Source organism: Chinchilla lanigera, unplaced genomic scaffold, assembly GCF_000276665.1.
Source record: "Chinchilla lanigera isolate Chin_1 unplaced genomic scaffold, ChiLan1.0 scaffold00047, whole genome shotgun sequence".
NCBI lineage: Eukaryota > Metazoa > Chordata > Mammalia > Rodentia > Chinchillidae > Chinchilla > Chinchilla lanigera.
Window position 1 is genome coordinate 11,443,712 of NW_004955448.1, and position 16,197 is coordinate 11,459,908.

Below are 16,197 nucleotides of genomic sequence, written 5' to 3' on the forward strand. Positions count from 1 at the left end.
ATATGAAGCATATCTCTATAAATGGATATTATTTATATTTTTCTCCTGTAAATCTCAAGTGTTTAGAATGCAAAACAATTTCTTTCTTCTTTCTATAACTGCTGGAAAGATAGAAACTATCCCATCACAAAAATTTTGCCGGACTGTTTTGGTCAAATGCTGCTTGTTTGCTCAACAGACTTATGAAAATACCTGCTAGTAGGCTGTTTCTGTGCTGCCATCGCTCAGAACTGTGTGTGTGTGTGTGTGTGTGTGTGTGTGTGTGTGTGTGTGTGTCTGCTCCTTAAAAACAAAATTAAGAGAAGGACCATGGAATTAGTGTGACCTTTTCTGCTAAATTCCTAATCCTTTCCTAGGATATATGTGGTAATTGAGGGGCAAACAATTAATTTGTCACAACTTTGGAAGTACAAAAGTATCTTCAACTTTTCTTCAGACTGTAATCAGATAAAATTTTTAAGTCTTTATAGATTGAATGTAGATTTTGACCAAAGTAACAGAATAAGAAAAAGGAACCACATGGCCGAACAATATGGTACCGTGGCTAATTAAATCTTACTGCTATTAGTAGGGATATAGAAAAGAGAGGTAATGTAGTTTTTATATATAAAAGCAGCCATCTGCAGTTAGGAAGCCCTATTATAGCAAGTGGGATTTGAGTTTTATTTTTACACTCTGACAGGCTTGGTGCTACCACAGGTAAATATGAATTATATGACTTACAAACTTATTAAAATTTTGTTGCACGAGGAGTCCCAGGGGAATTGTCTTGAATAATGGTCACCACTTTAACGTTTAGGCTAAATTAAAACTTCCTTCTCCATGTTCGGTAGGTGATACGACCTTTGGGTCCTTCACGCGCTGAGTGTCATGCCCTCCGGGGTGGTTACTTTGGCACACTGACTAGCACTTGCCTGACTGTAGCTTTGGTTTGCCGTAGCAACCCTAAATCTCCTTAACAGAAATAGGATTTCATTTATATGCTTCTAGTTAATGCCTGGGACTTTTTCCTGGTGCCATCTCTTGAAGGAATCACATTTGTCTTCTCGAGATGGAATTATGAATTCAGGAGCAGAAGATGGTCTCTCAAAGATGCTTTTCTTATTTAAATAACCTCTCCAGGTTAGAAGTGCCAAGACTAAAAATGACAGAATTGACACTCAGCAGGCACAGCGGAGGAATAACTCTCTTGCTTAATGTCCTTGTCCCGGTGGGCAAGGGCACTCGCTGACTTTGTGTTAAAGTGCCCAGGGCCAAAGCGCAGCTGTCACAAGTTAATGATATGTTACCCTAAGAAAGATGCATTCCAGGGAGGGCCCAAGTAAATTAATGTGTGGTCTGTATGCTGGCTCCTGCCAGATCAGTACACAGCCTTACCTCCAAGGGCAGGGAGACTTTGCCCGCAGTGAAATACTACTTCCCCTCTTTTCTGTCTTGAAGGAGTCCCATACTGATATCTGCTTTATCTTGTCAAAATCTAGCTATCGGGGCTGGGGATTTAGCTCAGCGGCAAAGCGCCTGCCTGGCAAGCGCAAGGTCATGAGTTCGGTTCCTGGTACTGGAGAAAAACCAAAAAAAAAAAAAAAAAAAAAAAAAAAAATCTAGCTATCACCCCTGAGTAAAATGTAGCCTTCTTCTATTTAATATTGCAGAAGTGGCTTCCCATCATACCTGCTGTATGCTTTCCTCACACCAGCTTCCTCACCAAGAGTCATTGATTAGATGCCCTTAGAGCCAGAGCTGCCGTCTTATTGTACATGTGAGCAGTATTAAATGCACCCTTACCTGGTGCACAAACCAGCCCCTTTTGATGTGAGCTTATCCATTTATAACTACAGCAAGAACCGTGAAAGTCTAGAGTGTTGAGTTCTAAGTTAGGCAGGCATGGAAGCACTGATATCAATTATTTGTATGGTTGAACAGAACTTAAGGAAATCTCTCTGCTTAAATTTGTGTGTGTGTGTGTGTGTGTGTGTGTGTAGAAGGATAACAAAATCACAAGATCATAAAATTCTAAATTTTTTTGTCTTGGAAAAGTACTCTAGACTTTTCTTAAGGTAAAAGTAAGTGTTTCTTCTTCAGATACTTTCCCCAGGTTTTGAAATTTTAAAATCTATCTCTTGGTTTTTAAAAGTTAATTTGAAATTGGATCTTGTATGAGGATCAGCATTTACAATACAACTCATTACAAACTTTATGATAAAATCCATTTCCTGGTTTTAAAAATGTCTTCTAAATAAGAATTTATTGAGTATCCAATAGCTTACATTCTTTTGAATACTATACCTAAAGCTTTATAAAAATTACATGTAATATGCTAAATTTTAAACTTGGTAAGAAAATAGAACATTTAATTAAAAAGGAAGGGGTGCAACATTTTTAAAATCCCACAATTATGACATGAAGTATTAAATAAAAATGATAATAAGATGAGACATACTTTCACAGTTCAGTTAAAGAGCAGAAACCTGTTTTTAGTTCCCAAAGACCAAAAAAGGTAGTAATTTGACCTTTGCAAATTTCCAGAGAAAAATACTAAAAGTGATTTAAATACAGGTCTAATTTTCTTGTGGTATTTTTCTATTGGAGGCTGTATTTAATTCTATATCACTTAATATCTGTTCTTGAAACCAGTTTTTTTCTTCTTGGAAATTTGCAACCAAAATAACGTGTCTGATATTTTTCTTCCCAGTTGTATAGAATGAATTTAACAGCTTCTTCTTGTAGAGGTATTTGGGGGTAGTGAGTGTTCTCTGATATGCAGAGATGGGTAGTTTTCAGGCTTTCATTAAATATTCAAAGTAAATTTAATGTATTTTTCCATTTACTTGGTTTTCCCATTACTCTCGATAGACCCGCTGTCATCTTTAACTTCTGTCTTGTAAAACTAAAGCCAGTTTACATATTTTCCTTTTCTGTCACCAAATTCTGCTCATGTGTTCATTTGTTCTCCTGGGCTTTGTCCGACCTGGGCCACTTTACCTGATAACCCAGTGACCACAGTAGCCATCTCCTTTTTTAAAAAAATTAATGTTTCTGTTTTCTGATTCAAAAGCAACTGGTGTTTACTGTTTTAGTGCTTCTTGCATAGCCAGGATTATTTAACCTCTCTGAGTCTTACATATCTGTAAAACAAACTGTTGGGGTTGTGGCAAGGATTAAACCAGTTAACATGCATAAAACATTTGGTACAGGGCTGGCAGAGAGAAGTATTATTTTATTTTATTAAATCTGAAAAATGCAGAAAATTATATAAAGAAAAAAATCACCAAGCTTATTACTAAGATAATTAATGATACACTTTAATATAATTCAACCAGTTTTTCCTTATACATAATTATACTACTTTTAATCTGCTTTTTATTGTGAACATTTTCCCATATAATTTACTATTCTTTCATAACTTTTTTCTTCTTTCTCTGAAGTTTTGTTTCTTTTATTTTGTTTTCTTAGTGCTGAGGATCAAATCCAGAGTCTCCCTGAGGCTGCACAAAAGCTCTAACCACCAAGCTACACTGTCATTCCCAAAGCATGATTTTAGTAGTTGCGTTTTATCCCATTGCATGGTTATGTGATAATTTAATCAACTAACTTCTGAAATAATTTCATTATGGGTTATACATTGACAAACATGTTTGCACACAAGTGTTTGTGGTCATCTTTAAATTTTCCTTACGGGCAGCTGTGATGGCATACACCTTAATGCCAGTACTTAGGAGCCTGAGGCAGGAGGGTCTCTGGGAGTTCGAGGCCAGCCTGAACTACATCAGGAGACCCTGTGTAAAAAATTCTTTTTCCTTAAAAAATTCCTAAAAACAGTTACTAGGTAAAAGATGTAAATCATCTGAAGGTTTTTGTTGCAGTTTTTCATGTTCTGTCGAAAGAGATTATATGCTTTTCTTTGTCCACAGTGTAAGCCAGTAGTGTTCCTGTCCGTCAGACTTCTCACTTGCCTGCACTTAACCTCGCTCTGTGTCAGTGCATCTTACATTCAGCTTCATGTTTTTACTATTCCTTTGTAGGAGCTCACAGTCACAGCTTCTTAGATTGCTTTTTCACCCTCGAATAAGTACCTCTTACCTCAAAATTAGACTTAAACTCCCCCAGATTGATTTCCTGATTCTTTCTCTGTCCCCTCCTGATTCATCTCCCTAGGGCTGCGCAGTGCTTAACATGCCTCATGTATTAAGTAAATACATTCATTCATCTGAAGAGTTCTTTTATTATTTGCTTTGTAAAATGTATATTTTTCCCAGTATTTCATGTGAGTTCTGTTTGCGCATCAAAATTTCGTGTTCCTTTATGGTAGAGGTTTGTCCTCCTAGTAGTGTGAAATTTAATGTGCTTTACTCAGATGAATTGTGAAACATTTAGTAGCTCTCAGAATACACTTTTGTATCCCTCCAAGATTTTTAATATGTCAGTTATTTCTTAAACAACATGTCACTATAATAATAAATAAGTTTTTTAGCATAATGACCAGTATCAGCATACTACTTACTGAGATATAATTCTACTTTTTAAAATTTTTTTCTCCTATGGAGTTCTTTTTATAGGGTCTGTTCTAGCAGGCCATTTGCCGTTTTCTAGAGTGAAGGTGGCGTGCATAATGTAAATTATGGAAATTTTGTAAGTGCCAGTGGACACCTTTTGTGCCCTGCCTTATAGTAGTCAGTTTACTACGGAGCTGGGGAGGCAACTCCTTTTCAGTTCTGTGGGGAGGGAAACTGTGACCTTTCTTTTGCTTTCTGCCCTGAGGCTCCTCAGCATTTCTGTAAGTACAGATTCCCTGCATGTCCAGGGAAATTCACAGTCTTCACCTGAGGTGTACAGTTCTGAGGTACATTCTATAAGACTCCTCCAAGAGTCCCTGGCAGAATCGAGCCCTTTGCCAAATGAACAAGTAAAGGGAAGAACGGAGCAGGTCACGGATGGGGCATTAAACAAAGCTTCATATCCAGCTTTATGTGTGAAGTGTATGATTTGCCATTTGGGCAGGCAAGTGATGACTTAAGTTTGAGCTGATTACTTTCTAAAATCATGGCATGAATGATAATTAAAGACCAGGTGTGGTTCCAGTTGCTAGTAGAAAACCATGCTCTTATTCCCTGTTTGGAATTATGGAAGGAAGTTTTGTTTGGAGGTAAAGAATTAAAAACCATCAAAACATTTTCTCCAAAGGCTGTTTAAAAGTACCTGGTTCTTGCTTACTGTCGCGGCCTTACACTCCTATGGCACAATTACTGAAGCAGATGCTGGCAGAACACAATGATATGTAAAATACAGTCCTTATTCCACCAAACTGAGGAGCTAAAATACCTATACTTACACAAAGTATTGGAAGTCTGTGGCATGCTCTTAATGTTTATAGACATTAGATTAGGCAGCATTCACAGAGTATATAGCACTTGAGCCAAACATTGAAGGATATGAAGAAGTTGGACAAAACCGAATACTTTAACTCGAAATTACTGTGAAAAGACAGAATGATGATGACATAAATTGCTTACAAAAATATAAAGTACTGGATACAGGCAGGGTACTGATCATGTTAGCAATAATGTTGTTTTCTGAATGGTTAATTCATAAAAATATAAAAATTAGGATTTAAACTCCCAGTAGCATTTACCATTGATTAAGGAATAGGTAAGTAACCTCATATTTTAATTTTGTTTTTCACTTCATTTTTACAATCTCAGTAAAAATTTTAAACTTAAATTGTTCTTTGTATTATCTTTTACTTATGGAATAATTCCAGTCTCAGCTAAAAATATATTTTTGAACATAAGCTCATGCTTGAACATAAGGTAAAACTGCCATTTGAATACATTTAGAATGTCACCCCAGTATCAAAGAGATGTCTTGAAATATCTTGACAGAATCTAATATTTTACCTAGAGTTCTTTCCTTCTGTTCCTCCCAAGAATCATTTCCAATAGAAAGAACTCTACATATGGAGTTATACTGTTTTAGAAATGAAATGCCAAAATACAGCCCCAGTATAGTCAAAGATACAGGAACCATTCCATCATGTTTGTAGTTATGAAAGTAAATTTTATTTCAGACACAGTCAGTGGACACAATTGGGAGGAAATATGTCGTGTGCTTTTAATAATGAAGCATATATCAATATTTATAAAGTGTAATGAGTTGGAGAACCATTTTCTCTAACTCATAGATTTCTCATGAAAGACGGATGTCACACTGAATAGCTAGATAGTGTGAGTTTAAAAATAATTATTCACCAGTGTCAGAATATTATTTTCCAGTGCCAGTAGAAAATTGTTATTAAACTGTAGAATTAAATATGTTATGCTAATGTGATGAGGTCATTTACATTTTGTGGACTAACTTTATTTGTTCTGCACTAACTGGCTGGCAGAGAAATCAGACAATATTTGGTGATATTTTAAAGTTGTAATTTCATAAGCATCTGGCTTAGAGAGTCCAAATATAAATCTGGAAATAAATAGTGCACACTATCTTCAGCTACTCTGAGGACTGAAACACAACTTTTCCCTGCCACTTCTCCACATAACTGTTCCTGAGAAGTCAGTTGTCATTGCTCTGGCAAGTTTCTTTCAACCTAAATTGTGCTAACATTTAAAAGAAAACTATGACGGGTACAAATATATTTTAAAGATAATTTTTTAAAATCACAGTAATTAAGAACATGTAAATGATACTGAACTATGGAAAGTAAAGCGTGTCTTCCACATTTGCTCCTGCGCGTAGTATAATACTAAGTATAATACATGAAATGTATGCTTTACATAAAAAGGATACGCTGTCACTGGTACTCTGAAGCTTTATTCTTTAACCTCAACAGTAATACATCATGGTGTTCGTTCTTCCTGTCAGTATATGTGATCATATCTCATATTTTCCAAAGAACATAGACTATACTGGTTTACAAATGAAAAAACTCTGAACCTTTGTTGATCAGCATGTATCAGATTTTATGTGTGTATTTACAAATATCTTTGCATATTTAATTCACATGAATTTTATATTATTTTTATTTTAAAATTGATATAACATTGTATATTTTCATCTTACACAACAGATTTTGAAGCATATACATTGTAAAATCATTAAATTTGACTAATTACTGAAATATATTACCTCACATTTGTGGTGATAGCCCATAACAGCCACCATCTTTACATTTTTCAAGAATACAATGTATCAGCATTAACTGTAGTCCCCTGGCTGTAGAATAGCTCTCTTGAAATTTAGATCATGCAATGTATGTCTTTTTGTGCCTGGCATATTTCCTTTAATGTAATACCCTCTAGGTCCATCTGTGTTGTTCAAATGGCAGGATTCTAGTCATTTTATGGTTAAATAGTATTACGTGGGTTACATGTGCCACATTTTCTTTACTCGCTCATCCACTGATTGGCAGTTTGATTACAAATCTTGGCTGTTTTGAATACTGCTACAGTACACAGGAGTACAGTATCTCAACACACTGATTTCATTTGGGTTATACACTTGGTAGTGGGATTGCTGGAACATATGGTAGTTCGATTTTTAACTTTTTGAGGAACCTCAGTATTATTTTCCATAATGGCTATACTAATTTACTTTCCCACAAATGTTGTAAAAGACTGCTCTTTTCTGTACATCCTCACCAACATTTGTTATCTTTTGTCTTTTTTATAATGCTCTTCTCACTGGAGTGCGGTGATACGGTGGTTTTGATTTACATTTCATTAAAGATTAGTGATGTTGAGCATTTTTTCATATGCCTACTGCCCATTTCTTTGTATTTTGAGAAGCGTCTATTCAGGTCTTCTGACCATTTTAAAACGAGATTATTTATATAGAGTTTGGTTTGTTGTTGTATTTGTTTTTGTTTTGCTACTGAGTTGTTTTGAATTCCTGACATATTTTGGATATTAATCCCTTGTCAGATGTGTAGTTTGCAAATATTTTCCTATCCTGTAAATTGTCTCTTCACTGTTTCCTTTACTGTGCAGAAACTTTTTAGTTTGCTGTACTATGGTTTGTCTGTTTTTGCTCGTATTATCTCTGCTTTTTGAGATTTTATCTAAAATGTCCTTGCCCAGGCCTATGTTAGCAGTATTTTTCCTATTTTTCTTTTAGCAGTTTCCTAGTTCCAAGTCTTACAGTTTTGATGTCTACTGAGAGACAAACTAATTTCATTCTTTTATGTGTTGCTATTAAGTTTTCCCAACACTCTATTGAAGAGACTGTTCTTTTCCTAATGTATGTTCTTGGTAGCTTCATTGAAAATCCGTTAAGTGTAGACACATTTATTTATTTTTGGGTTATATATATTTTTTGCATTGGTTTATGTCTGTTTTTATTCCACCACCATGTTGTTTTGGTTACTGTAGCTTTGCATTATATTTTAATTTCAGGTGCATTGTACTGCCTCAGCTCCCCCTGCCAAGATTATTTTGGTTATTTGGGGTCTTTAGTGGTTCCTTATGAGTTTTAGGAATTTTTTTCTATTTCTGTGAAAAATGTTATTTGTACTTTGGTAGAGATGTATTGAATGTATCAGTCAATTTGGAGAGTATGGATATTTTAATAATATTAATTCTTCCAATCCGTGAACATGAGCTATCTTTTCATTTATTTGTAACAAACAGTATTTTAATTTATACAGTTCATAGCCCTATAAGTATTTTTAAAAATTAAACTATGTAGATAGTTCTTTTTCTTATTCTAGATCCATACCCCCTAGGCAGTTTCTTTAGCAGTTGATTTGAAAACTGTCTCAGTGCTTATGAATATAAGCTTAGGCTATACACCTAATTTGTTGGTTTATCAGCTTTAAGTACTATGCAAGTGGAGCAGGACTGTACTATAAGGACATGCCAAACCCTTGACAGTCTCAAGAGATACGGTTTAAGAATTTCAGAACTCACCTGATGTAAACTATCATTTAATGTTTCCTATAAAGTGTGATTTAACTATCAGACTGATTCTGAACGAGGAGAGAGAAGCATATGCTGCTACTCCAGCCCACAGCAGAATGTGGGAGCCGTTTGTAAGGCCTTATTCACAATGCACGTGACTTCCTTCCAACCCTCAAGGACAGTGTGCTTACCTGATTGACAGATCATTGCAGAGATTTCTGATGTGCCTGAATGTGTGTTATGCAACTAGTCCAGAAGTAAATGAACAAATGAACAAAAAGAGAATAATATATGTATATGTTATATATGTATAATTATATATTTATAATGTGTAAGATTTATTTTCAAATTAACAGGTATTGTCTTAGATCTAATTTTTTATTTATCTCATTATTCATTGTTAGCCTTCGCAAAAAGCTCTCCTTCCTCTTCAGTTCACAAGAGTTCTGGTGTGAGTATTAGTGGACGGAGAACAGCAAAGCAAAGTAGGGATGTGTACAGCACAGGTGAGCTCATCGCTCAAGTGTCAGTTTTGTGCGGTCATGTTTGCATCCTGCAAAATTTTATCAGGGGCGTTCAGAGTTCTTTGTAATAGTTGAAAGTCTGAGTATTACTAATTCTGAAAAACAAACCAAAGCCATATTTTATACCTTTAAACTTGGTGGAAAGACTTAGAGGTCTGTGATTCTATTTGAAGATCCATCCTGCTGGGTGCACAATGACAAGGATCACTTGTCTGGAGGGTTGGTTACACAGTGCTTCGAGTTCTCTCTGCAGCACCTGAGGGTAAGTGAAAAGCCTGAGATGGGAGATACTAATGGAGTTCTCTGTTCTTTTGCAGACTGCAGCTGAATATGTAAAATCTCGACTCCCAGAGGCCCTTAAACAGCATCTTCAGGACTATGAAAAAGACAAAGAAAATAGTGTACTGTCTTACCAGACCATCCTGGAACAGCAGATTCTGTCAATTGACCGAGAAATGCTAGAAAAATTGACTGTCTCCTATGATGAAGCAGGTATGTTTGTTTTGACATTCACATGCAAAATTTTTTTATAGATCTTGTTTAAATTTAGATGTTTGCCAGGTATGGTGGCACAAGCCTGTAATCACAGCACTTGGGAGGCTGAGGCAGGAGGATTGCTGAGAGTTAGAGGCTGGCATGAGCTGCATAGTAAAACCCTGTCTCAAAAAACCAAATATATATATATATTTACATACATACATATATACCTTTTTCTGAGGTAGAAGATTAAGGGCAAGCGAGATTCAAAGTTATATAATCAGGTTAATAGTATCTGTACAGTTTTAATGTCAAAACCTTTTCAGGAGATTGCTAAAAATGGCTCTTAAATATCAAATACTTTTATATGTTTGCCCTTCTTTTGAAAAGTGGAAGTTTCCTCACCTTTTATCAAGCATGTATAACTATTGTTCTAACCTTCTAAAGTGTTACTTCAGTTTTGGATACCAGCTGAAAACTTTTGCATCTGATAATCCAAGAGCTGTTACTTGATTCAGGTATTTTCTTTTTCAGCTAGATATTTTCTTTTCTAAAGAAGGATTTAAAAGAAAAACTTGAACCAGGTGTGATGATACACACCTGCAATCTCAGCTCTCGGGAGACTGAGGCAAAAGGATCACCATGAGTTTGAGGTCAGCCTATGCTACATAGTAAGTTCAAGGCCAATCTGAGCTACATAGTGAGACTCTGTCTCAAAAAATTTTTTTTAAATTTTAAGCTGAACTTAGCTTTCTTCTTCATAGCAACTCAGATGAAACTGATCCCCTAATACCATAGCAGAAATTTTGATTTCCTGCATCCTTAAATTAATAAGGGAACTTATTAATGAAGTTGTGGACATACCTCCTTTTAACACTATTTTTATCTTTACATGATCTGTTAGCTAAAGCCCAGTTTCAGTGAAACTTGTACAGTATTACTTACAATTGTTAAATTATTTACTTCTTTAATAGAAGTAAATTTGTGCAGCAGAAATATCCTGGTTAAATTTATTGTATCTCTCCCACGAAAAAAGGGGGGAAAAGTACAGAAGAATGGATTTCTCATGTTCATAGTATTTTTCTCTATTTTAATATGAGGAACTTCTGCTGTTATTTCCATAACCTGCTTTTTCTGCCTGTCTCCCCTTCTCACTGTCCCGATGCTCCCTCCTGTGACTCGATCATCTTACTGCCGTAGGGATGGGGAGTGTGTAGAGGTCTTGTCTTTATCCCCTGCAGGGTGGACACTGGGTTGACTGGCTATTGGGCTTGTTGCTGGCTGTTTGGCCTGGTGGACTAATAGGGGAATTTGGGTAGGGTCTTAGTTACTTTTTCTCTTATTGCTGAGATAAAATACTTGATGCCCAGAGTTAAGGGAGGAAAGGTTTACTTGACTCACAGTTTGTAGAAATTACAGTCCATAGTCAGCTTGGCTCCAAGGCAGGGTGGTATGACAGATAGACATTGGAGAGGATAAACAGTTCATGGCAGGCAGAAGGCAGCAAAGCAAGCAAGAGACCTTAGCAGCATCTCTCTGCCTTTTTTATACTAGATTTAGGCTATTAGGATTAGGGTGGTACCAAACCAATCAGTGGAGTGATTTAGCAATCACCCACCCTTAATCCGAGCATTGCACCATGAATCAGTCACACACTCTAGATCCAGCCACCTCTGAAAAAGCGCCCCCATGACTGCATGAGTCTTTGGGAGGGCATCTCAACGTAAGCTGTAACAGGTAAGGATGGCGCCCTGCACTTGGTGGGGCAGTGTTACCTACACAGAAGCAGGTGTTAAAACCACAGACCGTCAGCTCTGAACCACAAAGCTGCTTGAAAACTGCTTGTTGTTCATAGTCACACAGGGCTTGCTTTTTCTACCCCCTAAAAAGGGCTCGGGTCTTTTAACTTTCCCCAGGGGTCTCTTCTGACCCTACAAGCACAATAATGCAAGTTCTCATTTGCATAGTATTTGTTAAATACTTAGCAATGCACTGTGCTAGGTAATTAGAAGAAAGAAGGGAGAGCACTGAAGAGATGGGCTGGAACCTGAGATGTAGAAAACAGATCTTCTTTAATGTCTAGTGAGGAAGCTAAAACATACTTGTGTGACCTGCAGGGAAAAGTTCCCTCGGAACCTGAGACTAAAGATAGCCTGTAATATTCATTCACTATTAAAGTTAAACTGGCAGGTGGGGGTCAAGGGATAGTGAAAGTGGCTCAGGTTTTACATGCACTTCTTTAGGGAGGGCATTAGTATAAACCATGAAACAGAAACGCTGAAAGTGCTTTTGTAAAGAAAAGAGGAAGGCATTTTAAGGCATGAAGGGCTACAAGTAAATGTCAGTCATAACCCTCCACCACCAATTTTTCCCTCTTCAGGAATAATTTTCCAATTTCCTGCGTTGTTATTGAGCAGCTATGATCCTCAGAGGTACGCATGTGCTTTGCATAGCCTGCAAGAGCAACAACCTGGGTGCAGAATTAGCCTATCCCTAAACTCTGCAACTGGAAATAAACAGAGGATTGAGAGTTAGACTCTAAATCCCAAGATTTTGCTCTAGCTTAACTGATGTTATCATTAGCAAATTAATTTCTTAGAATCTGTTTCTTCATCTATAAAACTGAGCCAATAGTATTTCATGAGAGTATTATTATAACAAAATGTGTCACGTTGGGATTATGCTAGAAATCAGATCGCAAATGCTAAATTGTGCCACTAATGCTGCATGAGAGCAGATTTGGGTCTTGTCTTTTCCTCAAACCACTGTAAAATATTTTTCATCTTTTTTTTTTTTTTTTTTTTTTGGTTTTTCTCCGGTACCGGGAACCGAACTCATGACCTTGCGCTTGCCAGGCAGGCGCTTTTGCCGCTGAGCTAAATCCCCAGCCCCTTTCATCTTTTCTTAGCATGCAGTATTTGCAGAAGTGGAGGGAATTATTAAAAAATGATCTTCGGAAGCTTTGAGAAGTGAAGCAGCATCTGAGCTGCAGATTTGGTGGGGCCTCTGTATGTATGGGCAAATGGTTCTCATTATATGTTGGTTTTTTTCCCTTTTTTTAAGAGTAGGAAGAGTTTATTGAGAGAAAGAAAGCTTCTGTCTAGGAGGGACAGAAAGGGGCCCATAAAGTAGGTTGCCTACCAACCCTGCTTCTCAAGGGTGTTTATTGAGGTGAGTTTAAGGTGGAACAGAATTATTATCAATTGATACGATTGCAAGTATAGTTGCTTAGGTAATACTGATCCAATGGCAAATCATAGGATGGGTGTGAGGAGGACAAAATTATGGTCAACCAGTAAGTTTACAAGTATAGTTGCTAGGGTAATACTGATTAAATTGGGAAACAAGTCACGTAGCAAGCACACGTGGGCTCACTGTATGTTGTAAAATCAAAAAGTCACTGCCTCCTCCTCCATAACTTACATATTAATGATTTCAGTCAAAGTAAGAGGAGAAAATAAGAAAAAATATACTATTTAAGAGGAAAACCTTTCATCATAATACAAAGGAATTCGGATAGAAACTTGGTAATAGCATCTAATCCCAGGAGATACAACCTTTCTATCCTAGGACACTTATTTGCTTCCACTGCTTTGATTCCTTGCATGCTAACCCGGCTGTTTTCACTTCTTAGTTGAGCTCTCCCAGGTCTAGGAAAGATTTGTTAGTTAAAAAATATTCTGGTCTCCAGAGAGGTTAATTTGTCTTTAATGCTCATCCACTGATAAATCAGCCTGAGTGATTTAATGACAGTTATCACCATCTGTGGCTTCTAAACTTCAGAGGCCTAATTAATAAAAAAGAAATCCTTAAACACTGTCTAAAAGCATTGACTTAGAACTCTTCTCCGCCCTCCCCCTTCTTTCTGTTTTCTTTCTGTGTACTCTCTTTGCTTTAAATAATGTGAACCATCCACAAGTCGACTGTCGAGCAAATTCAGCAAAGAAATGTGCAGTCCACATCACAGAATTAGTGGACAAGTCTGTACACCAGAGACTCTAGGTTATTATCCACTCTCCACGTATTTTTATTTTACATAGTTCTGACTAGTTGAGTTATATTTTCCAGTGTTAATTTTTTTTCTTATGCTAAGTGTTACACTGTTGGGGAGGTGGGATGCTGGGGATTGAACCCAGGACTTCATGCATACTGAGCAAAATATTGTACTTCCATTGCAGAAATAAATAAAAGATACAGAATAATATAGAGAATAATAATTGTTAGTGATCTTACTATTATAAATATTTTGGTATATTTTTCTTGCTCTATGCATTTAAAAATGTGATTGAATCTTGTAGTTTTATATTTTGCTGTTTTCTCTTAATGTTATTACATAAGTACTTCCCCATTTCATTAAAATTTCTTTGTATAAAAATAATTCAATGGCTACATAATATTTTATTTGAAGTAATCATTCACTAATTCTCCTATGTGGGACACTGATTTTTTTATTTTAGTTTTGCTACTGTGCCTAATATTGTAAGAAATATGGTATGTATTTGTGTACATTTTATATTACTCCAGAGAACCGATGGCAGGAAATGAAGGGTTTAGAATTAGAATGGGGGGAGGGGAGTGACACTTGGAGCAGGGACGCTGAGAACAGCAGAGAGTGGGAGCCTCCAGTGAATCCATAAAGAGATGCTCTCCGGTCCTCAGCCCTGTGGCACACGCACAGTCTTAGCAGCATGCATAGATGTTTATCATGGCGACCTTGTGTCACAAGAAAAAGTTCAGTACTGTGTATTATACCCTGGGTAGAAGACAGGAGTTGCAGAAACCAGGGTCTTAGTTCGTTCCGGCTGTTGTGACAAAGCACTGCAGACTGGGTGGCTCATACATGCAGAGATTTACTGCAGACGGTACGGGAGGCCGAGACGTCCAAGACGAGAGGTGAGCAGTTTCAGCGCCTGCACGGGCCTACTTCTTTGTAGATAGCTGTCTTTTCCCTCTAAGTTTGGCAGAGGGATGAGGGGTTTCTGGGGCCTTTTGTGAGGGCTCCATGGAGCTCTCCTGACCTAAGCACCTTTCTGAGACCCACAGCCGGTGTCATCACTGGGTTAAGGTTCACCATATGAATTTGGTACAAACTTTTAGACCATAGTGACAATTTAGAAAAGTTTTTATCAAAATGGTTTGATTTGATGATTATAGGAAGAAAGACGTTTTGTGGTATAATTGGAAGAGGATTCACAAACAGAAGATCCAGATTATATTCCTAGCTCTGCTGCCAACCAGATGTGTAACTTTGAATCAGTCTCCAAGCCTTGCAAAAGCTCCATTCTCCTCAGACACTCACAGATGTCTTCCAGGGCTGAAACTATGTTTCTGGTCTCATGGTAACTGAACATTCAGGTAGCTGTTATTTCTGCTGTTGATTTTCTGTTGGCTCCATTGCTCTTCTCTGCTCTCCTCACACAGTCCATGTAACTTGTACCTAAAACTGGGTAAAAAAGGACCATCACTGAGCTTTTTTCAGAATTCGCATATGAGGAGGCCTGGTCATACATACCTTGGTAGGATGAGGACTGACAGTATGAGTCAGGCAAAACTAGGTTTTAGAGGGCGAGGTTCTGAGTTATCCTTCGTGAATCCTCATTAAAATAGTTAAGATTGTTTTTCTGTGCTGGGGTTGAACCCCCGGCCTCATGCCCTACCACTGAGGCAAGGGTTCTACCACTGGGCTACACTCCTAGCCCTAGATTCTTCTGTTACTGTTTATTAATGGTCAGCAGAATCTAGAATAAGAAATAAGTTGTGGTTTGTATTTGATCCATTAGTGTTTTTATTTGGGTTGAAGTATTAATGAATATACATTGTAGTAGATTGGACTTAGCATAGAGAACTGTCCAAGGAAAGTAATGACATGATTTAAGAAAAAATTAAAGCAGCGTTTCCCCTATTTCAAGAGAGTAACAATATTCTAAATACTCATTATAGGTATACTGGATGAAAGTTGAAAGATTTAAATGCCAAGAGGGAAATTTTCTGCATGTTTTTTATTTTTATGCTAGTGTATTATTATGTTTCTTTCATCCCAAATTCTGCTTTTAATTGTTTTCTGTGTTTAGGCATAAATAAGTAATATTCTCTTGTTAGGAATAAAGTGCTGGGTGTGGTGCTACATACCTATAATCCAGAACTCTGGGAAGCTGCAGCAGGAGGAGCACAAATTCAAACCCAGCCTGGGCAATTTAGTTGTTTAGTGAGATGCTACTGTCTTAAAATTAAAAGTTAAAAAGAAGGTACGGTTAGGGACTGGGGCTGTCTCAATGCAGAGGCCCTGGATTCCTTTCCCAGTA

The 16,197-nt window shown here is 37.0% G+C and overlaps 1 protein-coding gene across 1 annotated transcript in view; it reads left to right on the forward strand.

Moving 5' to 3' along the window:
- The window catches only part of Ppm1l (protein phosphatase, Mg2+/Mn2+ dependent, 1L), a gene marked incomplete in the record, with an annotated part of 282,271 nt that overhangs the window by 177,724 nt on the left and 88,350 nt on the right, over positions 1–16,197 (forward strand). The window contains 1 exon segment of the mRNA XM_005393125.2: positions 9,736–9,910. Coding sequence (XP_005393182.1) covers positions 9,736–9,910 — 175 coding nt within the window.